This window comes from Bos javanicus, chromosome 2 (assembly GCF_032452875.1).
Source record: "Bos javanicus breed banteng chromosome 2, ARS-OSU_banteng_1.0, whole genome shotgun sequence".
Lineage (NCBI taxonomy): Eukaryota > Metazoa > Chordata > Mammalia > Artiodactyla > Bovidae > Bos > Bos javanicus.
In genome coordinates this window covers 107,492,383-107,517,164 of record NC_083869.1, presented here as the reverse complement: position 1 = coordinate 107,517,164, position 24,782 = coordinate 107,492,383, and the positions used below count along the sequence as shown (strand labels likewise).

Genomic DNA, 24,782 nt, shown 5'->3' with positions numbered 1-24,782 from the left:
CAGAGCTTCTCAAAGTGGTCCTGAACCACCCATATCAGGACCACCTGGCAGCCTATTTAAATTATAGATTTCTGACCCGAAAAATTAGATTTCCTGAAACAGGAGAAATTTTTTTAAATGGCATATCCCCAGGGAGATTCTTATGCATAGAAACATTTAGGGACCCCAGGACCCTCAGTGGATGAGGACAACCCGAAGAAGTGGTATCACTAAGTCCCACCTCAGCCGGCCAACAAACTTCAAGGCTAAGCTCCAAACCTTGGAGGACTGGCTTCACTGGCCTCTCACCTGGCACAAGGCCCCTGACTCACGGTGGTGCTTCTCAGAGTTCACCTGGCACCAGAATCATGTGGAGAGCTTCTTAAACCCCAGCTCACTGGGTCACAGCCCCAGAGTTTCTAATGCTGTATGTCTGGCTGGCGCTCTTACCCTCCATCTCTAACACGTCCCCAAGGTGATGATGATGCTCCTGGTCTGGGGTCCACACCTGGGGGCCACTACTCTGTGGTCTCTACTGCCATCCCAACCTCCACTCTCAGGCAGATCCTTACTACCCTTGGCAGATTCGCATCCCGCCCAGCCTCTGCACGTGACCTAGGCTTTTCCAGGGGTTTGTGAAAGCTTCTACCCTCACTGCCATCTCGGTGGTCCACTCCAGTCCTGGCTGTCCAGGAGGGCCTCCAGGTATGACTGGAAGGGCTGGCAGGGGTGAAGAAAAGAGTGGTGTCCTCAAGAAACTTCCAGTTGCTTGAGATGACAAACCAGATACCCACACGACATAATATCAAGCATGAATACGGTGGCAAGAGTGGGGCTTACTGATAAGGGCCAGATGAATACAGAGAACAGGATGTTACTTTCGGCTCAGGGAAGAAGGGAGAACTGATGGAAGGGTGGTATTAGAATTCAGAGTTTGGTTTAAGTAGGAAAAAGCATTCCTGGCAGAGGAAACCAGCTGAGCAAATGCTCAAAGGCAGAAAGTGTGTGCAGTGAACTATAGCTCATCCTTCTGGCTCAAAACTAGGTAAAGAAGAAAGAAGTGGGACGTGACAGTGTCAGTGTCTCTGGCCATTGCGGGGTCATGCTCAGGCCCAAGGGGTCAAGGTCTGCTTCAGGGGTGCAGCCTTCACTCTGAGGGCAAAGGGGAGCTCTGGGAGGTACCTGAGGAAGGGGTAACGTGCCGGACGCTCACAGCACTGACATATGTGGTCAGGTTGTTCACAGCCCACTCTTCACACGCACTGTCTCGGGAGGTCCTCTAGAGGTGATTCCTCTAAATGTCTGCTGGGTAACCCCGCCGAGGAAGTGAGGGAAGGGAGGATACAGGCTGGCCTGCAGCTGGGAGCGTCCACAGGCGCTGCCAGGAAGTGTCCCCGCTTAGAGAAGGAGAAGGGCTGTGCTGAGAGTGTTTCTGTTTTGGCTTAAAATGGATCTGGAAGCGGAGAGAATTTCACGTGGTCGGCCTGACCTAGCTATGGAAGCGGTTAATTCCGTACTTGGGGCTGCCGCAAGTTTAGATAAATTGGCACTAACGGTGGATGAGGTCCCCGTTCTTTTTTCTTTTTTTTTTGGCCACACCGCATGGCTTGTGGGATCTTAGTTCTCCGACCAGGGATCGAACCCAGGGCCTTCAGTGGTGAAAGCACAGAGTCCTAACCACTGGACACCCCCTCATTCTTCTGCCAGCTGTGCGTGATGACTCCCACTCTGGGATAGCAGCTTTTGTGGGGCAACTTGCTTCCGGTAGAGAGCAGTGTGGCAGTGGGCTGAGTCAGGTCAAGGGACCACACTGCTTTCTTAGATGCTGTCCAAATCGCTGGCAAAGATGGACAGAAGGGCCGTGTGGCATTTCAAGGTCCCCTCCATGGGCAGCTGCTGCCTTCCCAAGGAAAAACCTGTGATTCTGGAGCAACAGACCAAGACCAGGGGCCAGAAGAAGCAGGGGGGTGGTGGGGGAGCAGATGTTGGCACCATGATTTCTTCTTCCTCTCTTTTTACACTGATGACCTCCAATAAACCACTTCTTCCCTATTATGATAGTGTTGGTCCTATTGGTAGGACCAGAATGAGCTTTGTTAAGCCTTATCTTCTGGCCCAAATGTCCTTAGCCTAATCATTAGCCCCACAGACCCTCACAAATCTTACCAATGAAAGTAGCCCAGGAGTTACAAAGTGATCCTTGCGTTGTAGACGAGAACACACCACCAGCTGGGGCCAAGGCTCAGCTGGAAAATGCTAGAACCGTAGACTCAAATATAGAAGACCTGTGTGTGAGGGGAGGGCTGAAGGCAGCTGGATGGAGGCCTGGGTGCGTGAATCCCCCATGTCTCCCCTCCTCCTGACCAGAGCTTGCAGTGGGGGTGAGCTGACCACAGCCACCAGGCACGCAGGGAAACAAAGCAGCACTATAGCCGAAGGGAAGGTGGGGAGCCAGAGAAGAAGCACAGAAACGCTCCCCCAGGCTGACCCACCCACAGGGGGCATGGACAGCCTCTGCCCCCCGCCCTGGGAGCTCCAGAGCACAACTTTACCCTTGTGCCTCGAACCCTGACCCCTTTCGGGTAGCGGAAGAGGGGATGGTACAGTGCAGTGATTAGGAGGACAAGCTTGGGAGACCCAGGAACAGGGCTTCAAACCATGATCTGGCCTCCAGCGGCCTCTGCTCCTAGAGCTGAGCACCCAACAGGGTAGCCACCAGCTGCCTGAGACAATTTCAGTGCACTTTAACTAAAATGAAATAAAACAAAAAAGTCAGCTCTTCAGTCACACTGGCCACCTTTCATGTCCTCAACAGCCACCTGTAGTTAGTGGCTACCCTATTAGGGCAAGTAAGAACGTTTCTATCATCACAGGAAGTTCTATGATCAGTGATGCTCTGGAGCAATTTGCTAAAGCTTCCCAAGTCTCCACTTCCTCATCTGTAACATGGTCATGACAAACTTAGACAGTGTGCTGAAAAGCAGAGTCATTACTCTGCTGACAAAGGTCCATATATAGTCAAGGCTATGGTCTTCCCAACTCATATTAAGAGTTGGACTGTAAAGAAGGCAGAGAGCTGAAGAATGGATGCCTTCGAACTATGGTCCTAGAGAAGACTCCTGAGAGTCCCTTGGACAGCAAGGAGATCTAATCGGTCAATCTTAAGGGAAATCAAGCCTGCACTCATTGAAAGGACTGATGCTGAAGTTGAAACGCCAGTATTTTGGTCATTTAATGTGAACAGCTGATTCACTGGAAAAGTCCATGATGCTGGGAAAGACTCCGGGCAGAAGAAGAGAGCGTCAGAGGATGAGATGGCTGGATGGCATCACTGATGCAACGGACATGAACTTGGGCAAACTTTGGGAGATGGCGAAAGACAGAGAGGCCTGGCGTGCTGCAGTCCATGGTGTTGCAAAGAGTCAGACATGACTGGGCGACTGAACAACAACAACAACAACAGGAGCATAATAATAAAGCCTACCTCCCAGTGTTGTATTACATATGAGAACCCAGTCAACACAAGACCTGATCACATAAAAAGCAGAGACATCACTTTGCTGACAAAGGTCTGTATAGTCAAAGCTATGGTTTTTCCAGTAGTCATGTGTGGATGTGAGAGCTGGACCATAAACAAGGCTGAGCACCGAAGAACTGATGCTTTCAAACTGTGGTGCTGGATAAGACTCTTGAAGAGTCCCTTGCACAGCAAGGAGATCCAACCAGTCAATCCTAAAGGAAATCAACCCTGAATATTCATTGGAAGGACTGATGCTGAAGCTCCAATCCTTTGGCCACCTGATTCGAGGAGCCAATTCATTGGAAAAGACCCTGATGCTGGGAAAGATTGAGGGCAGGAGGAGAAGGGGGTGACAGAGGATGAAATGGTTGCATGGCATCACCAACTCAATGGACATGAGTTTGAGCAAACTCTGGGAGACGTGAAGGACGGGGAAGCCTGGCATGCTGCAGTCTATGGGGTTGCAGACAGTCGGCTACAGCTCACTGACGGAACAACAGCATGTTACCTTATTCTGCCTTCCATGCTAAATTTATGTTTCATGGGTGAGTGTTTCCATCGCTTTAAGTCACCTGTTGCTTCTAACATTCTGAAGCAGATTACAGATGCTCAGTAAAGGCTGCTGCCCTTGTGGAACTCTGCCACTTTACCCTTTCATCATCCCGTCTGTAAAGCCGCCATGTTACTCCCGGAAATGTTCCTCTCCAAGGGGTGTATGTGGTGGGATGCAGCTCAAGTGAAGGGAGAAATGTCAAAGGGTTTGTAAAAAAGTATCTGGCACTCTCCAAACACAAGAAACTGTTCAGAGACATGAAGCACTTGGCACCCAGTTGGTGCTCAGTAAATGCACGTGTGATGGATGTGGGCAGCATTGAGAATGCTTAGCTTCACCTCCCACACACCCCCACCACTCGCCCCAACACACACACTCCCTTTGGGAGCACGACTGGGTCTCCACAGAGTTATCCAGCAGGGTGGGGCGGGCGGGGAGGGAACCAGGGCTGGGGTGGGGCTGCAGAGGCAGCGAGGGCAGGCTCTGCCCTGCAAATCCAGCACCCATGCAACTCTGTTCTGCAGTTACCCCCGTTCCTGAAGTTCCCAACCAGAAACTGAGATCTGTCGGATCTCAAAAGCTTGTCCTGTTGAGGGGAGGAAGCCCAAGAGGGTACTGGGCAGCCACCCCTGGTTACCAAGGGGGGCCAGAAGGAGCAAGAAAGGAAGGTGGCTCCAAGAGACCTCTTCCTACAAGACACCATACCCTCCCTCCCTCAACACACTCCCAACCCCAGCCACAGCACACTGCCTGACACCCTTCCCTTGCCCCACCCCCTCAATCCCCACAGACTCCAGGCCTGGGACCCCCTCCCTTGCCAAATGTCTGTGCCACCCACAGGTTCCGCCCATTCCTGCTGCTCTCTAGGTCCACTGGCCCCCGTCCAGCTGCTCTGGACCAAACAGCGCCTTGTAGGGTAAGAAAATCTGCTTTCTCCACAACAGCCGCGTCTAGACTCACGTGCTTGTCCCTCAAGCCCTGAGGCCGTCCAGCCAGCCTGGCTTATGGGAACTGCTCCGTGGCCACAGTGCCTGGTGCGGCTGACTCATGTGATGAAGCTTTCTGGCTCCCCAGGCTGGAGGAGGCACAGAGATGCTGTGGCGGGCTAAAGACCCAGGGACTGGGAAATACAGAGGGGCTGTGGGCCGCAGGCCTGGGGAGGGCAGGGAAGGAGTCCCCAAGGCACAGGCAGGCTGAAGGAAGGGCAGAAAAGGAAGAGGCAGTTTTCTGGGAGCCTCCTGGAAACCCATGCTCCTGTGCTCAACATCACCCCTTAATAATGCTAACAACTAACATTTGTCTACAGCTTTACAGTTCATAAAGCTCGTTCACACATTTGCTTTCATTCGTGAGGATGGTATAATTATCTCTGGTTTACAAACGAGGAAACTAAAGTGCAGGGAGGTTCCATGTGGCGGAACATAGAACTCCCAGTCAAGTGCTGACAGTTGCCTTGCCCCAAGCCTCCTTCCCAACCTTAAAAGGCTTTCAAATGGCCCTGAGCCAGTATTGAGGCAAACTGCCCCCCCTACTACCACCACCACGCACATACAACCCTCGGCCAAATCTCAGCCCAAGCCAGGTATTGACCGGAGTCCTGGAGCCAGGCCAGGGCCCCCAAAGAGGAGCGGGGAGCTGAGTCAGAAGCCAGATCCCGGAGGTGATGGAAGGACGGAAGCATGCAGTGGAGGGATGGGTATGATTCAGCGTGGTGGGAGGGGCGCGCAGAAGGAGAATACCTAACTCATGGGCTCCTGGAAGGGGGATGTAAGCTAAGGAAGAGGCAGACCTGCAGGCCTGCAAAGCCAGACAGGTGCAACCCAAAGGACCTAATGCTGGACTGGGACTCAGGCCAGACACTGCCAAGAACTCCCTAATCTCTGATCGTGAAGGTGCTGAGGACCCAGGACCACAGCAAACAGGCTCTGTAATCTTGTCCCCAGCAGCATGGAGTGAAAGTAAAGGACAGAACAAGGCGTACTACTCCCTGTCCAGGCACGCCTAGCCCTTCCCCCTGCCCGCCTAATTCCCAGGCTCCTGCAGGGCTCTGATGTCTCTCAGTCCAGGATCTCACAACACCAAGAGACCGCTTGGCCAGTCTAGGGACCAGGTTCATCTACCCTGCACTGTCTTCTATCCCAGGTCCGCTGACCTAGGTTGATTGCCCAGTGGTAATCTCCTTAATGAACTTCCCTAGTGGCTCAGATGGTAAAGCATCTGCCTACAATGCAGGAGACCCGGGTTCAATCCCTGAGTCAGGAAGATCCCCTGGAGAAGGAAATGGCAACCCTCTCCAGTATCCTTGCCTGGAAAATCCCACAGACGGAGGAGCCTGGTAGGCTACAGCCCATGCTCGACGTTTCCTTTTGAAACACCCCCTACCCTCTCTCACCTCCCCACCCCACCCCACTGCCCAGGGCCAGCACTTTGTCAGCCCAGCAACCTGAATGACTTGAACTGGCAATGCACACCAACACCAGTCCTCAACCTGAAAGAAACCGGGCTCAAATCCATAGGAAGTAGTCCGACACCAAGAAAGGACTTTCATAAAAATAGAAAACGAGGCAGCCTCAGCTATATCCCAAGAGGTACTCTCAGATGCATCTTCTTTCGGGCTCTGGGTTCAACTGAAGGAGCAAGGGAGCAGGGGAAGGTTGTGGCACTTAAAAGTATCTGTTTTTACAAGAGGTGGGAATAGAGGTGACCATTCTAGAGAGAAAATGACCTCAGAAGACTCCTGATGGCTTTTAAACCCTTTGAGCAAGGAGATTCTTTATCTCTGAGACTCAAGGATAATTTGCTTTCCCCACAGAACCTGGTTCAGGGAACTGCCATGGAAGGAGGGCGTTTAGAGGATGTCGGAAGACACACTTCAGTGACTTCATGAATTGGCGTCTCTGGCATGTGCCTTGGGAATTTGGCCACTGCCTTGGGGGCAGGGCCATTTAAAATGCTTGCACTAGAGCAGCCAACCCAGGAGAATGGACTAGAATGCACACTGGTTGAGAGCCCAAGCACCAGGCTAGGAGTGGGAAGGGTCACTAGTGGCTCACCCCCGCCAGCCCCAGGGCCCACGGTTCCCTACCAGGTCTCACGGCCAGCGTGGCAGCGCAGCGGGCCTGGCCCAGCTCGTTGGTGGCAGTGGCTGCATAGCTCCCGGCATCGGCGGCCCGGGCCTCCCGGAGCAGCAGGGTGTGCCGCTCGCCTTCTGCCCGGATGAGAAGGCGGCCATCACTGCGCAGCGGGGACCCATCCTTCTGCCAGGACACTGTGGGGAAGCAGCGGGGTGACCAGGTTGTCCTTGCCCACAGGGGCCCACTGGGGCCAATCTCCCCCCACCCCACCCCACACAGGGCCCACAGCACTCCTCTCCCCACCCCAGGGAATCCCGAGGACTGGCCCCTCAGTCACAAAAGTCCAGGCCCACCTTCCCCTCTCTCAAGGGACTGTGACCCCACTAACACACACAGACACACACATACACACACGACACAGCAGTCTGGCCAGCCCCATGGAATGGATGATCTCCCCGCCCACTCCCCGTACCCCCTCCCTCCCATTCCCCCCAAGGACTGGGGTGGGAGGCAGGGAAGGGAGACTCTCCCCTCCTTCTCTCAATCTTAGCCTGACCCCAGGCCTAGAGCTCACCTTGGGGCGGGGGGTTGGCGGTAACAATACACTTGAGCAGCACGTCCACCCCTGGGGCCACCACTGCATTTTGCAGGGGGATCTCAAACACAGGGGCCTCCAGAGGCTCTTCTCCAGCAGACACATAGGAGTCATCCGAAGACTCTGCAGGACACATGGGCGAGAGGGTAAGGGGACATGTCCCTGTGGGAATGACTTGGGGGAGAGGGGGCAAACCCAGAGAGAGGGCCTTCTGGAAGGCAAGGGTTGGAGACCAAAGGGTCTCTCTCCTGAAGCTCCTGAGACAGGGAAGAAAGGAAAACAGAAGGGAGTTCTCAAACAGAACAGGGCGGCGGGACTCTATGGTGGTTTGGCTGCTTAATTTCAGCCACAGTTAGGAGGCTGGTTTCTGGAGGACGACAGGGACTGCACTGTGCTTGTCTTTACACAAATCAGTCATCAGTGATCATAGATCAGGCCCTGTGCAAGGTGGTCTGAGGAGGACACAACTTCATAAGCTTCCAAACAGAGAACAAGCCAATAGCAACCCAAGACCTAAGCAATGCTAGTGTGACAGGGCAATGTGTGGTCAACTGTCAAACTAGTGATGCCACTGGATTAAAAAGGGAGCAGCAGGTGCTTCCGGTAGCCATGAGAGGCCTCATGAAGATCAGCTTTGACTGTGTCCATTCACCAAACAGTAACACTGCACTTACTACTTACTCCGTATGGGTACCAGGGACACAATAAGAAATAAGAGGCAGTCCCTGCTTACAGAAGAGACCATACACACACAGGAAGAGAGCTCCTACGCACAAAGAGACCTTAAAACTCCACGGTCGTGACTCTCTCTGGGTATTTTCTAATTCTGACCTTCTATAAGCTAGATAACAGGCTTCCCAGGTGGCGATACTGGTAAAGAATCCGCCTGCCAATGCAGGAGAACTAAAAGACGCCGGTTCAATCCCTGGGTTGGGAAGATTCCCTGGAGAAGAAAATGGCAACCCACTTCAGTATTCTTGCCTGGAAGATCCCATGGACAGAGTAGCCTGGGCAGGCTACAGTCCATGGGGTTGCAAAGAGTTGGACACGACTAAAGTGACTTAACACAACCCATGAGCTAGATAACGCACAGTGTCTGTAGCCAAAAGAGCCATGAAGATGTTATGCTGTTCTCTAGGTACAAAACCTTGGACAAGTTAGATAATCTCTGTGCCTCAGTTTTATCTGTAAAATGGAGCTGATAAATAACACCCAACATCCTATAAAACTGGCATATAGATTAAAATAAAGTAACACACCCAGTTAACACAACACCTGGAACATGGCTGTGGACACTCAATAACGTGGCTAGTAGAACGATGAATAGGCACCTAGTCATCTCTAAAGATTTTGAGACAGTACTACTAAAATGAAGAATAATGTGATGAAAAAAGCGGGGGAGGAGTGCTAAGTGCACTGAGAGAGACACCAACAGTGTCCTAAGAGCAGGGGGTTGACATATCTGGCCTGGAAAAACAGCAGAGGCAGGAGTGAGCTGAGGATGGCTCCTCAGTCTCGCACCAGAAGTGGCCCCAGTTGATGTTCAGTTGAGCAGAGTTAGGGGCAGAGGCATTTGGGGTACTGGCCACCATCCACAGGAGTGGGCGACAACACACTGGTTGGCATGTGATCACAGTCAGCTCAGCCACGCAAGGACTCAAAAGATAGGAGGGATGAGGCTAGAAGGGAGGCTGAGTGAGATCTTAGTAGCCCTGATGGGTCAGGTGATGTATGGGGATGAGAAGATCAGTACTGAGAACTGGCTGGCCCTAAGCTTAACAGTAAGAGGGACATGATCAATTACTTATTGAGATGGCCTTTGGTCTCTTCCCCCACAGACCAGTGGGGGTGTGGAGGGTTTCCCCCCACCATTAGATCCTTGACCCAACAGCCCAGCAGGCCACTGGACCCAAGGGACGTTATAGAAGGCATTGGACATGGGATCTTTGCTCACAGCTCCGCTCCGCCCAGCCTCCATCAAAACATTCTCACACTCTCACCATCGGACAGGTCATATACAAGGGGCCTTCAACAATCCTTCACTCAAACTGGAACCTGGGACCGTGCCTTTCCTCTGAAACCGCACCCTCGCAACTGCCTAGCAGTCTCGCTCCTTCCAGACATGCTCCCACCCAGGTCTCACTCAGCACCTTCTCTACCCTCCCCGAGGCCTTACCGAGCTCAGGCGAGGTGGGCCGCGCCCGGCGACCTCTGCCCTGGCTGCGGGCCCCTCGGCGGTCCCAGGCCCCCCAAGGACCGTCCTCCTCTGGCCCTCTGCGCAGCCTCTTCTCGGCCTCGGGTCCCGCCCTGTTCTTCTCCAAGGTCTGGGGCATAGCAGCGCCCTCCTGGCCCGGCGTGGCCCAGGGCAGGAAGCGCACGGCCTGCGGCGGGGGCTCCCGCTTCCGACCCGGGGGAGCTTTCGTCCTGGTCTCGGGGGGCTCAGAGGTGGGGGGCGGCACCGGGCTCCGGCACTCCTGGATGGCTCTGCTCCGGGTCAGCGGGAACTGGTCCCGGCGCCTAACCTCCTGCTGCGGGCCTTCCCCCGGCTCCGTCCTGCCCGCTGGCCCACGGCCCCGGGGCCTCCCTGGCTCATCCCCGGGCTTTTCCGCGACGCTCGCAGGGGGCGGCTGGGCGGCGGCGGGGCTCAAGGCCCGCGGGGTCTTGGGGGTGGAGGGCTGGGAGAAGAGCGGCGGCTCGCCGGGCTCTCGGGGGGACGGGGCGCGCTGCAGCGTGGCGCGCAGGGACTCGTGAGAGCGCACCAGCTCCTCCCGCGACGTGGAGCGGCGGATGCGGCCCAGCTCCTGGGCGAAGCGCAGCTCGAGGTCGGACGCAGGGCTGCGCTGACGCGTGCGCTCGTCCAGCGAGGCCGCCTTCTGTTGGAATAGGCGGCGCCGCTCGGCCACGCTGCCCGCCGGGGACCGCAGCTCCTCCTGCGAGGCCCTGGGCGTGCCCCACGGCCCGCCGCCCTCGGACTTGGGCTGCTCCAGCGAACGGGCCTTGCGCAGGGGCACCCAGGGCCGCAGGGGCGCCGGCGGCGAGTCGCTGCGCTCCAGGCTGCGCCGGCGCTCCTCGAAGAACTGCAGCTTGTCCAGGATGCGGGAGCCAGCGCGCACCAGCCTCGGGGAGCGGCCCAGCGCCGACTGGCGGCCCGAGGCCTCACTCAGGGGCGTCTGGGGCCGGGACTCCGCCGTGCCCGCTAGCGAGGGCCCGGACGACTTGGACTTTTTCCCTCGCTTCTCTTCGGCGGTGGCGTCCTCGGGCGGCACCGGCTCCCGAGAGCGCCGGTGCGGCGGCGTGGGGGTGGCCAGGGGCTGGCCGCCGGCTCCCGGCGGGGGCCGCTTACCCACCCGAGGGGACGGTGGGGGCAGCAGCGCGGATTTGGAGGGGGGCGGCAGGGCTGGGCGACGGGGGGCTTCGCTGGCGGGCTGAGGCTGAAGGTCAGGCTCCTCCTTGTGCAGTCCGCTCTGAGGGACACTGCTGCGGGACCAAGACGAAGAGGGGCAGGAGATTCAGGGGGCCTCCCCTCCCAGACCTTCAGGTCGTGACAGGAATCGGGCGGTGGGCATGCTGGGAAGGCTTGGGGGTGACATCGGCCAGCCCCTCCTCCGCCCCCCCACCCGCCAAGAGGAAGGCACAGCCAGAGCAGGTGCTGGGGAGAGGCTGGCGGCTCTGGCCCCGGAAGATTGGGCTGGTGGCTGGGTCCAGGAACAGACTCAGTCCCAGGGGCTCTGGCCAGCCCCCTCTCCCCAGCCCCAGAAGCTGGGAAACAGCACAAACAGAAACTGAGTGGGGGGGGGGGGGAAGGATGAGGCTGAAGACCCAAAAGATGAAGTGGGCAGGGAAGGCGGGAGGGTGGGATGGGGCGGGGCCCTCTCAGGAATTCAGCCTCCCACTCATTCCTGCCCCCAGCTGGCCCCCACAGCCCTGCCCTTCCTCAGCAGGGCATACCCCTTCACTGTGCCCCAGGAAGAACAGGCACACGCCTTCCAGGAGCAATACCCTCATCCCTGGGATTGCCTAACAGCTCCTCAGACCTGAGCCCCCACCAGTGCTGACAGCAGGTGACAGCTGAGGTCCCTGGAGTGGGAGACGAGGGTACCCAGGTTCCCGTGCCTTTGATTAATCTGCCCCCGGTACAAGGCCTCTGACTTTGTCCTGCCCCTGGGAAAGTTACCTTGAGTCCTTGGAAACCACCCCCTGAGAAACACAGAAGCTCCCCAAAGGGGTATGCTCAGGAATAACTCAGCTCCAAAATAACTACTGTGTGGGCCTGAACAGTGGGTGTGGGAGAAGAGGAGGAAGAAAGGAGCTGGGCAGCCCCAGACTGCCCCTCTCACCTCCAGAACTTTGATGCCCAAGAGCTGGGCCTCAGTTTCCCCCATCTGGACTCTTGGGGGCACACCAAACATAGAGATTAGCGAGAAAAGGAATTGGAGATATTAGCATCCTACCTAACACATTAGAGAGAGCTTAATAAAAACTTATGAAATGGCTCATTGAGTACTTATTGTGTGTCAAGCATGTACTGAATGCTTAAAATGCATTGAGTCATTTAATCCTCACAACAATCCTTTGCGACAAGGACTGTTATTATCTCCATTTACAGATGAAGAAAGTGAGGTTTAGAGAGGTGAGGTGCCTTACCAAGGTAACATAGCTAGGAAATAGTTGGTGCTAGATTGAAAGCCCAGTAGTCTGGTTTCTAAGCCCTTATTCCCTCCAATATGTCTGGAATTCTGGGGGCACAGAGACGGGAGAAATAGTATGGTATTGAAAAAAAAAAAAAGTATGGTATTGGCCATAAGCATAAATTCTCCAGCGCCTTAGTGTCAGGCTACCTGGGTCAGCCGCCTACACAGCAAACCTCACCTCCAACAGGGTATGGGGTGGGGGTGGGGGGCATGCAATCTAGAGTGCCCTAGGGAGAAAAACCTCAACCAGCCACCTGCAGGGAGGCAGAGTCTACTCTGGGGGAGGGACAGCAGAGTCCCTGAGGAACGGCCTCTGGGAACTGGGTGAGGCAGGGAGAGAAATTGGGGACAGCAGAGGAGATCTCTTGCTGGCAGTTTCAAGCTCCAGGCCAGCCTGTGTACCACAGACATCACTAAGGAAATGGGTTCCTCGGAAGTTGCCATAGCAACTCCAGGCTCCGGCTGGGGCCTGGCAAAGAAAGGCAGGGAAGGAAAAGGCAAGTCCAGGGCATGGGAGCGCCTGGTTAATGCCAGCCAGATAAAGCAAGGGCGCCTCCTCTGCACCTGCCCCCAGACCTCTTCCCTGCCTACCACCAGCCACCTCAGCCACCCACAAAAAAGGCCTCCCCCCACCAGGCCCTTTCTTTCTCCTCCATGGTGGTACCTCCCACACACACACCCATACCCATCACAAATCAGGCCCCCCTCAGCTCCCCAAATGCCCCCTGATAACCTCTCTCATCAGCCACTCCCCTCTTCTACCAAAGCACTCTCTTCTGTATCTGCCAGTCCCACATCTCCAAAACCCAAAACCGGCTCCAACATCTCACTCCAACACCTCCGCTCCTCACCGTAGCCTCCCAGGACCACCTTCAACCCCACCCTGAGGCGTCTCCCACATGGGGTCCTCACATGCCCCCACCTCCATCACTCCGAGCCCTCTGCCTCCAGCCTAGCCCCCCCAACCCCCAATCTCCACCCCACCCTGCCCCAGCCCCCTGCGGCCCACACACTTCACATCCCCCTGCTCTCCCAGGCCCCTGGCCCCAACAACCCCCTGACCACCTCGCTCTCTTCTGTCTCCTGGTTGTGCTCTCGCTCGCTCCCTCCTGCTCTCCCGGGAGCTGCCGTGCAGAAAGGTTCCGTTCCTCCCAGAAAAAGGCCCACATGGGAACAGGAATGTGCAGAGATGAAAAGGCAGCAGCTGCTGAGACAGCAGGCACGGAGGGGGCCCCTGATGGGGGGGGGAGTGGGGATCCTGGGGACAACTGGAGCCTGAATGGGCGAGGCAGGAGAGGGCCCCCGGGAGAGTGGAGATCTTGCGGGAGACAAGGAAGGGAGATAGGGGTCCACAAGACCATGGAGATGGCACAGTGAGCCAGGACAGGTGGGAGCAGGAGCATGTGGGTGGTGATGGAACAGGAGGAGGATGGAGCTGTGTAGGAAGACAGAGTGGGCAGCTGGGGCCAGGAGAGGAAGCAATGGTGGGGGGGGTGGAGAAGTGCACAGAGGGATGGATGGTGCAGGGGACATGGGGTGTGGAGGCTAATGGACGGTGAGGGGCAGTGCGGGACGGCATGGTGAGGTGGGACAGTGAAAGGCCCAGGTAAGGCCGTTACTTACACGTGGATCGAGAGCGCCCGTCCTCTGTACAGGCTGAATGCGCTGCCGTACAGGTCACTGGCCACCGAAAGGCTATCCTCTGACCCCCAGCTTGCGCCCACCAGATTAGCTCGAGATGCCCGTACGAGCGGCTCCACCCCCAGGTGCCGTGGCCCGGCCCCGGTTGCCTGTGCTTGCCTTGGGCTGCCCGGGAGGCGGCAGGTGCCAGCCCTGCTGCCCGCTTCCTGCTCCAGGACCGTCTGCCCGCTGCCCCACCAGCTCACTTGCTCCTCTGAGGTGCCTGTCACGGAGGTCGGGGGCGTGTCCAGGGAGGTGCCCACCAGGGTATCAGAGCCCCCTAGAGAGAGGAACACAGTGAAGCCAGGCACCTTTGGAGGGAAGGCCACCTGCTGGCTCTGTGTGCACCCCAGAGAGCTCACCCGTGGGGGTGCTGAAGGCCCCATCATCCCGAAGCTCCAGGCGCTGGGTCCCCTGCCCGTCGCTGATGTCATCCTCGCCTGTCTCCGAGTCTGGAGGAGAAAGGGTCTGTGTGGGCAGGGCTCTCCCTCCCCCTGACTCCGACTCTTCCCTCCTGCCTCCCCCGCAGCAGGCTCCACATCGCCATCAGGACTTCCATCATCTATCCTTTCTCGCCTTAGCTCCCCACATCCCGCTGCCCATCCTGGGAGCCTCGGGGTCACCCCTCCCATGCCGGTCCTCTGGCTCCTCACCCCTGCCTCCGTGGTAGTGCCCTCAAAGCTACCTGCAGTCCTCCCACCCAGCCACTTGATGGACTGCAGGGCTGTAGCCCCTCCCCCTCCTCTCCGCCAGTGATAACTTAAGTTCCCACACAGCCCCCCAAATAACAAGATCCTACGTTTCAAGGCTCTAAAGTCTGGGTTCCGGTACCCAGGAACAAAGGGGAGTCACCTCAGAGTCGTACTGTCAGGGCACTCGACCAACCGCAGGGCCAGCCTGTCCTCCACCCCAAACCAGCCGGAACACATCAGGGTGCAGCTGAGGCAGGGTGAGGAGAGGCCGGGGTTGGGCAGGGAAGCAGGGGAGTGGAGGGCCAGGGCAGGAGCCAGTTTCCTACCGTAACTTTGCTTTCTGCAGGAGCGGAAAACTTCGCTTCCATAGGAGCAGCAGGAGAGAGACATGGACAGACTGTTATCAGAGCGTTTGTGGGGTAGGGCATGATGGACAGGCAGGACAGAGGGGCCATCAGGGTACCCGGTGCCCAAAGATGCCTTGTGGGGATGGGAGTTGGGGGAGGGAGACACCTGGGATGAGCAAAGCACCTCTCATTCGCTGACTGCCTGCCGGCCCCAGTGGGCCCAGCACTGGGGAGCCAGTGTGCTTTGGGAGATTCTTCCAATGACCCCAGTGATTCTGCACCTTTGCACTTTCACTGGTGCTCCCACTGGCCACACACACACACACATACGTACACACACATACACCCACTTGTACTCAGCCCAGCCACAGACCCAGGCCCCCCATTAGGGGTCAGGCCCACCTTCTGGTACAATATCTGCATTGTGCTTTGACCTCTCAAAAGAACCTCTCCATTTGTTTGGCATCATGACGTGACCTGCACCCTCTTCCCAAACCCTCTCTGCTACTGCTGAATGGTCCTCAAAAATGTGGTCAGGCTAGGAGCAAAGTTTCTTGGGCATGTTTCTTTTAACTTTCTCAGATTCTATCAGGTTCTGTGCCTCAGTTTCTCCCTGAATGCCATGACAAGCAGGAGCCACGTGCTGGTTGTAGAAGCATGGCACTTAACTCATCCCCACCTGGCCCACAGATGAAGAATAATAAGTCCGGGACCCATGAGGGGGTGTGCCAGCTAACCCCCACCCCTATTGCTAGGTCCTTTCTCAGCTGCAAGGGGCTTTCTTGGGTGGGTGGGTAGGTGGTTAAGCAGTTAGGTGGGTGGGGGAATATGGGGGTTCTGTATCTCATGGGCCGTCTTCAGGCCTGGGTGCCTCATGAAGGGACATGGACCAAGAGGAGGAGTGTGCACGGGCTAGAGCAGGCAGCTCACGGTCCACGCACCATGGGTGAGTCGGCCAAAGGCCCGGCGGGAGTGGCCGGTTTTCTGAAAGAGAAAAGCCAGAATGAGGAGTTGAGGGGAAGGCTCGCTCCTGATGCTCCGACCTCCCTATACCTCTCGTCCAAAGCTCTGTATCAATCAGAAACTCGGCCCAGGGGCCACTGGGGGCAGAGCAAGCGGAAGGGACCCCGGCAGCTAGCTTCCCCTAAAGGGAATAAATATCTCCAGTTTTCCTTGCTTGTCAGCCCTCCCCCTGGAGCTCCCCCGAGGCTCTGGGGAGGAGCTGGGGAGGAAGAAGGGTGGACTAAGGGTCAAACGCTGGTCAGAGGACTGGGGACCTGAGCGACACTCTCAGAGATAGGCTGACTGATGTGAAGGAAGAAATTTGGTGGGGGGGGGGGGGGCATGCTTGGATGACTGGGAGATGGAAGGACAAGGACACAGATTCCTTATGGGGGCGGGGGGGGGTGGAGGGGGAGGACAGACACCCCTGAGATAGGTGTCAAGAGGGCAGGAGGGTGATGCGGGGGCAGAGGGCAAGGTCCTCCAAAGGACGGGAGCCTCAGGAAAGCAAGAAGGAGGCCCGGGTCCACGGAGGACAGGGCAGGGCTAGTGGAATGCACTGAGCTCAGCGCGGATCCCTGCGCCGTTGCTTCCAGGAGCCCCGGAAGATGGAAGGCACCGGAGTAGGGGGCTGGGGAGAGCCAGCCAGGGGCACGGAGGGGTTGGACAGAGGCAAAAGGTGGTACAGAAGCCCGTGGGCGCTCCACGCCGAGGGTGGCTGCGGGGGCCTCCCCGGGGGTCGCGGCGATCGCGGGTGCTGGGGGTTGGGGCGGCGGGGGCTCTGCCCTTGGGCGCGGGGAGGGGCCTGACGTAGGCCAGGGAGCCCCCTGGAGCGCGCCCTGCCCGCCGCCTCGGCCGCCGGGGTGGGGCAGGCTCGGCTCCGGCGCCCCCTCCCCCGGGCCCCGCCGCGGCGACCCGCCCTCCCTCCGGGGCGCCCAGCCCTTCCTGCCCCCTCCCGGCGCCGCCCGCCCCCGGAGCCCTCACCTGGAAACGCTTCTTCACCCACAGCTTCTTCATGGCGGGGGAGGGGGCCGGGCCGGCGGCCGGGCGAGGAGGGGACGGGCGGGGGCGGGGCGGAGTCGGAGGCGGGGCCGGGGGCGAGGCGGGGAGCTGGCGGGGGCCGGCGCCGGTGGCGGAAGGAGCCTCGGGGCCGCCGGAGCCCGGGCGGGGGGAAGACGGCGGCGGCGGCGGCGGCGGCGGCGGCGGCCGGAGCCCGCCCTTCCCCCGCCAGCCCGCACCCCCCTAGGAGCCCCTTCCCTCGCCGGCTGCCCTGCGTCCCCGGGGGCGGCGATCACCTGCCTCGCGGCTCCCCGACCCCGCATCGGCCTCCTGGGTCCTGGGCACATGGGGAAACTGAGGCACAGAAAAGGGTGCAGTGGCCCCTAGGAGAGTTCGGGCCACTAGCTCATTGGCTGCCCAGCGCGGCGTCCACACCGCACCGCCCCCCCCCCGCCTCCCGCGGGGCCGCTCCAGAAGGTCAGCCGCATCTCCACTGGCTCACTCCACAAACATGCGCGCGCGTCCGCCTTGCCAGGCAGTACCCGACACATCGCAGGGCCGCGGCGCCGGGCGGGGGCGCCCGGAGCATACACAGGGCACGGGTCCTCCTAGTGACCTGGACCCAGAACGCGAACCCCTTCAGGCTGCTAAGGAAGGTCAGAGAAGGCCCTCAAGTTCCCTGATTGTAGGTCCTCTGTCCCTGCACCCTGGCATACACACACACACACACACACACACACACACACACACGAGCTAAGATGCCCAGAGATTTTCCTGTTATTCACAAATATAACCCAATTTCTCATTCATGGGTGAGCACACATCAAATTTTCTTTATCCTCCTGGCATTTGGCACCATGAATGTTTTGCTTGCACAAAATGCTACCCCTCCCCCCCACACACAATCATTATAACTAAGTTTCCTAAACATTTATTAAGTGCCAGGCACTTTATCAGGGCTTCCCTGGTGGCTCAGATGGTAAAGAATCTGCCTGCGATGCAGGAGAATTGGGTTCGATCCCTGGGTCAGAAGATACCCTGGAGAAGGGATTAGCAACCCACTTCAGTATTCTTGCCTGGTAAACCCCGTGGACAGAGGAGCCTGGAAGGCTACAGTCCGTGGGGTTGCAAAGAGTCAGACATGACTGAGCAACTTCAGGCACTTTATAATCGTTACCTCACTGACAACAACCCTGTGAGTTTGAAACTCTTAAGAACATGTAACTGACTCCATTTAATCAACAAGTGACTAAGGCTCAGACAAGTCCTATCACTTAGCCAAAGCCACACAGGTTCTGTGCCTCCACGATTGCCCAGATCCGAATTCCCACCCCAGTCCACACAAGTAGTGCCAATCCTGGTTGCTGAGATGTGACTACAAAGTCATTATCATTAACACTGGCAGCATGCCTAGCACATACGGAGCAACGGCCTAGGCACTTGATACGAATAAACTCAATCTGTACACAGAGGCACAGAGAGGTTACTTGCCCAAGGTCACAGAGCCTGTAGTTGGGATCCCGGGATTCTCACCCAGGCACCATGACTGAGTTACTGAGCATCATGCCATAAAACCTCATATGCTGATTGGTTAGGAGGACCCCTAACTTTTTTTCTTTAAAGCATGGGTCCAAAATAAATACTGAACCAACTGATGAGTTTTGTTCAGCCTGTACAATATTTTAAGTGGGGCAAGCCTGCTCAAATTCAACTGCTGACAAGACCACCTCTCTCCTTTTCAGTTTCTACTTGGCTCCTGAAGTTGTTTGAGTTGTATGGCTCTTTATTTGAAAGTTTTAGGTCATGTCTTATACGTTCTGAGTGCCTGCAGGTGGTCCTGTTACCCAGACCCCCAGAAGCAGAGGTTGCACCTACAGACACACACACAGGACATGCAGTGAGAAGGGGACACGTGTATGTCTTTATCAATTCCAGCCGGAGGACTCGGGACACACATAGGCGATTTCCCTGCCCACCCCCAAACACACCCACTCACAGATGTGGGAGCTGAGTGAGGAGAGGGGGTAACTTGAGCCCCTGTTCCCCAGGAGAATCCGAGGGGCTGGCACATTCCGTAGCAAAAATAACCAATGGGCAGCAGGCGTGAGTGACGGGACAGCTGGGCCGAAGAGGGGCCCATGAGACTCTGTTCCTGCTCTGGGCTTGCACCGCTCACCCACACAGGCCAGCCTGGAGCATACTTTCAGGGTGGGCCTCCCCGAGCTGGCCCCTAAACGCCCCATTTTCTTCCAAGGCTGGGCAGCTGGGCCACCCTGCCATTTCTCCAAACCAGACTTCCAACTTCTGCTCCGCTTGCAGGTCCCCTTAACCAGAGAAAAGCCACGCCTCATCTCTCACAAAGAGCCTCCATTGAGCCAGATACCCACACCCCACTCTTCCCTGCCTTGTTCTAGTCTTCTCCCTTCCTTCCTCCTGCTCACCCTGCTCTGATTTTCTGACATACTATATAATTTTCATATAGTTATGATTTTTGCATGCATAATGTGTTCCCTCCCTGGAATGTCATCTCTAAGAGGACAGGGATTTTGGTCTTTCCCCCTCCCCTGACTTATAAATCTCAAGCACCTAGCACAGTGACAGGCACTCGGTGGGCACTCCATACACATGGCACATGGGTGGGGGCACAGAGCTGCTGGTAGTGAGGATGGGGGTGGGGGGATGGGGACTATGAGTCTTGCTGGAGCAGGTCATTCTCCAGCCTTCCTCCCATCTCTGTTCTGACCCAGACCCTTTTCTAGAAACTGGAGACGTGACCATCTTGTTTCCACCCAGGATCTTCCTGGGAGGGCTACCCTCACTTTAGGAAAGTTCTCTTGTGTGGGCTTTGGCTGACTTTACAGCCTCTCTATTCTCTTTTTTCCCTTCCAGGGCTCCTCACTGCTCCTGATCTGGCCCCTCCTCCTCTCCCTAATTAGGACTTAGCATGAATGGAAGGGCCACTCTGCATATCCATTCCCAACTCCATGCTGGTTTCCTCCTAGCTTTTCTTCCACACTGTCCACATTCTAGGTGAAAAAGATGATACTGCACCATCTAGCTGCAGGCAGCTCCTGCTGGAGTCCCCAACCTTTCTCTTGCTAAATGCCTCCTTCTCTCTAATCTCTCCTCTCCATGCCTTCAAGTCCCCTGCGTGGTTTACTACCATCTGTTGACTTTGGCCCTTCTGATTGGCACCAGGGTCCCCCAGGCCCTGGCTATGAGACTTCTGACTGCCAAACACGGTGAGCATTGTCAGCTTGCGCCTTCCCTTGGCTGTGCTCTCTCCTCCTTAACCCCCACCCTTCAGTATAGGCCTCCCTCTCCAGTCACACATGCCCCAAGCTTTGAGGGTGGCACTTGCCCTGATTACTTGACTGGCACATAGCTTCTCAGCCCATCCAAATGGGAGCCTGATGTTTTGACAGAGAAGAATGCCTGCCTATTTTGGAGACAGCAGAGGCTAGGGAGAGAGTGGAGATGCTGGCAGAAGGATACTTGGGGATACTGACAAGAGGGATAGTTACAATGCTAGATCCTGGCCTCAGTCTCCCCACGCTTCTCTTTCTGAGGACAGGCACTGTGGACCTAGACTCAGATCTGGGTCTGCCACCTCACTCACCAGGTGACATTGGGTAAATTCCCTCTTTGAACCTCAGTTTTCTTCTATGTATAATGGTCATAACAGTAACCTGGAACTTAGAAGACTAAATACTGAAATGAGATAGGGTGCTTTACACATGTTAAATACTCTACAAGTATCCTGCATCTCTGCCATCGTCACTATTCCTAGTCTTTCCTCATTTCTATACCCCCAAATCCCACCCTCCTATTTCGCATCCTTCAAATTCTCCAGCCTGCAGCCCTCTTGTCTTCTCAAGGCCCCAGCTTCCCCAACCATGCCAATATCCCTCTATCCCTGAGCTAACATCTTGGGCTTCAGAAGTGCCAGGAACCTTAGCATCACCCCGTCTTGCCGAGCCAGATGGCAATCCCAGCCAGGAAACTGCCTGCTTCTCTCTGCAGCCAGATCCTGGCTGGACTTCCTCGAGAACCCTGAAGTCCTCCTGCTATTGATCCCAACCAAGAAAGTTTTCCATGAGGAAGTCTGAGCGATGCTGAGCTGCTTGCCCAACTGACCTTGATGGAGACCTCTCACTGGGCAGGGATTGGTGGAGGGTGGGCAGTAGGAAGAGGAGGAAGCCAGACTCAGCCAACATCACCAAAGCAAAGCCCCTCCCTCACCAATCAGGTGGGAGGGGCATAGTAGTCAAGCATGTGGTTTTTGGCAGTGGGACAGACCCAGGCTTCCATTCCTGCCTTGCCACCTCCTATCAGTACAACCAAGGTGCTTCATTTAATCCCTCTGGGCCTCAGGTTCCCTAGGGTTGCTGTGGGACTTAAATGATATATCAAAGGGTACGATAGCATATTGCCTGCCACACAGCAGCATAGTGGCTATTCATACTATTAAAAATTGCTACTAAGACTTATTACCAATGAATCATAATTGCAAAGCTGCTATTGGGGCAAAGCTTCTACCAGTATGAAAAAGTTCTCAGATGTGACTTGCTGCAGCCTCTCTTCTTGTTTTGACATGAGTGGCAAAAGGTCTCCAATCTAGTCCCCGAGCACCCAGGATCCTTTCCTCACCCCAGCCTTTCAAACATGCTGTTCCATTAGAGAGCCTGCAGACGGGCCTCTGGCCTCCGGGCCTCTGGCTAGGTTTGCCCAGCCAGGGCTTAGCTCTGCTGACCCTGCCACCTGGATTCCAGAGGGGCTGGGAGGCTCTAGCATCCTGTCACCCTTCCCACTCTGGGGGACCAGGGCAGGCAAGGAGGTTCTCATCTTCAGAAAGGTCCTCCGTACAACAGACAGCTCCTTCTCCCTTTTCTCTCTCCTCCCTCCAGAACTTAAGAGGTAAAAAGGCCCCAAGAGCCCAAACTCAGAGGACTGGGTTCTGAGATCTGGGATGGGCATAACTAGCTGTTTGTCTTTAAGCAGACAGCTAGTCGTGGCCTCCCCCTCTGCTCTGGACCACAGCATCCTCACCCTTAAAGCTGCAGCCTGTGGACCTGCAGTTCTCTGTGGTCCTTTCTGACTCTAAACAAACATAATGACACCAGGATCCTTCTCAGCACTTCTTCTCTGTCCCGTATCTCTCTCCTCCAAGTTGTGTTCTCATCAACCTATCGATTGTGCCTTTATTTATGTTCTGTTTTCAGTCCCCTTTGCCCCTGAACAAAGGCCCCCAAGGAGTCCCATCGTCTCCCAGCTTAGAGTTCTGCCAGGACGAGCCCCAGCCCCTGACCCCAGAGCAGGTACGAGGAAAGCCTGTACCTGGCCAGGTGTGAAGCCAACCAAGACAAGCCAGCCTCGGCCCTCTCGGTCATTGAAGAGGAAGGTGGGCAAGGCAGAGCTAGGGAGAGAGTGGAGATGCTGGCAGAGGGAGGCCGAGCCTCTTTTCCAGCTCCCGACAGCTGCGCCCTGCAGCCTTCTTTACCCTCCAGCTGCTGAGTTCCTTCAGGATGCTGGAGCTGTGCAGCTTGCTATACCCAGGGAGCACGGTATGCCTCCTCCTCAGCCCCTCAGCATGTCCCCCTATGTGACACTACCCAGCCGGAGTGAGAATTCCCTCTTGAACCAGGACAAACTCATGATCTTCAAGCTCTTTGCCATCTCCCCCAATTGCAGCTTTCTTCCTCAGAATTCTATTGCTTAAGACTCAATCTGCTGAGATTCTGTCTTCAGCCTAGAGAAGAACTGGTTTAGGGGCTGAGGAAGTCAAAAAGGAAGCCGAAAACACTGACCCAAGGAAATTCGGCCCTGGCCTGCACCCACACCAGCCCCAGCAGGACCCTGAGCACAGGGCTCAGTCTTATGCCCCTTCCCTTCCACCTAGGACAATCACCCACCCCTTCACACACACAGGCAGGGCCATGCCCCCTTCCATGCCCTCTGAACCTGGGGGAGACATGGCCCATGCACTTCCCATACCAATTCCACAAGCCCCTCATCTGCTGGCACCACCAGACGCCTGCACTGCCCGCCCATGCACATGCACACGGCGGGCTTGCGTGTGGATTCTCAGGCATTCCCCTCCATATGTGCTGGGAACCCTCAACCCAGGCTCTGCCTCCTGCTGCTCTGCACCCTGTCCTGCTGCTCTGCACCCTATCCGTACTTGTCCACCCACTGGCCCCTTCCAACCTGCCTAGTGCTGACCACACAAACCTGGCCTGGCAATGGACTATGAGGAGTTCTGACCCATCCCCTCAACACCACAGCCAGATCAGGGGAGCCCGCCTCCTCCTCCAGACATGCAGGCATGTCTGAAGAGGTGGATTCTGAATCTAAATTATCAGAGCCGGTGAAAACAGTTTCCCCAGGAGGCCCCTCTCTACAGGGAAACTAGGAGAGTTCCCACTATGCAATGCTCAGAGAGGCCTGAGTGGGGCTCAGGCTTGGCTTACCAAACGCTGACCCTTAACCTCTGACCTTCCTGTGGGGAGCCTCTCTATCTTCACACCCGCTTTCCCTGCACTTTCCTCTTGACGGGCACTCCTGGGTCAGCACATCTGAGAAGCCAGAGCACCCGGAAAAAGGCTGGATGAACAGATGCCTCCCCCGAGCCAGCGGCGGCCCGGGTAACCTTCTCTACCTGTGAGCACCCCCCTCCCCCCGGCTTGGCCCCCACCTCCCCATTACCTCCGACCTCCAGCACGGTGAGAACCGCCTCGCAGGAGGCCTGGCCCAGCTCGTTCTGGGCCCTGCAGCTGTACACGCCGGCATCCCGCGGCCTGCAGCTTCGCAGCCACAGGCAGCTGGGCTCAGGGGCCGGCGGGGGCAAGCGCTGCCCATCCCGGAACCAGCTGAGGCTGGGCTGGGGCGTCCCGCTCACCACCACCCGCAGCCGCACGTCGCTGCCCGCAGACACCGCCGCGTCCTTCAGGGGCCGTAGGAAGACCGGCGCCCCGGCCACCGCGGCCGCCGCCCCTCCGCCGGCCCCCACTTTGGCCCTCTTCGGGGGCACCCCGGGGCTGGGGGGTGCCCTCGTGCCCGCGTCCTCGCCTCGCGTGCCCCGGGCTTTCTGCATGGCCTCTGCGAGTTGAGCTGGGGAGACGCCGGAACTGGACGGCCACGGGGGCACCCGGGGGATGTTGCCCTGGGAGATGAGTCCTGGGGGGCCGGCGCCCTGCCTTCCTGCCGCCCGCCCGCCTTCGGCCTGTGCTACACAGAAGGTCACCGGGGCGGCCGCGGTTGCGCCTCGGGGGCTATTTTTAGGCCCCCCGGCTCGGGTTGCGAGGGAGCAGTGCAGGGAGGGGGCAGCAGAGGAGGGGACTTGGACTCTACTCTGCTTCTTCTCCCCCCTTTAGGAGTCCCCGTCGCCCCCCTCCCTTGGCTTATATGGGTCCCTGAGGCCTTTTCCAAGCCCCCTACCCTGCGGTGTGCCCCACCCCCCAGCCACCCACTCATGGAGTCGGATTACCCTTGGGCTAAATCCCATTTCCCTTCCTCCCTCCTCCTGGGTCTCTGATTCCCAGCCTCAAGCGGCTGGGGGAGAGAGAGAGAGACGGTCCCGGGTGAGACCTCTGAGAGGCAGATGGGCAAGCAGGCCCAAGTGGAGGTGAGCAGAGGCTGGGGAGGAGGGAC

General features: G+C 57.1%; 1 protein-coding gene across 11 annotated transcripts in view; it reads right to left on the bottom strand.

Moving 5' to 3' along the window:
• The window catches only part of SPEG (striated muscle enriched protein kinase), a 58,770-nt gene extending 34,290 nt beyond the window's left edge, over nucleotides 1-24,480 (bottom strand). For 2 of the 11 annotated variants that reach the window (XM_061385869.1, XM_061385944.1), the window contains exons 1-4: nucleotides 13,478-14,029; nucleotides 9,898-11,198; nucleotides 7,701-7,844; nucleotides 7,138-7,320 (exon numbers count right to left, since the gene is read on the bottom strand). In XM_061385869.1, the coding sequence (XP_061241853.1) occupies nucleotides 7,138-7,320; nucleotides 7,701-7,844; nucleotides 9,898-11,198; nucleotides 13,478-13,815 (1,966 nt within the window). In that variant the 5' untranslated portion in view covers nucleotides 13,816-14,029. The other 9 variants (XM_061385857.1, XM_061385877.1, XM_061385864.1 and 6 more) reach the window with 9 other exon arrangements.
• Nucleotides 24,481-24,782: the final 302 nt, after the last annotated feature.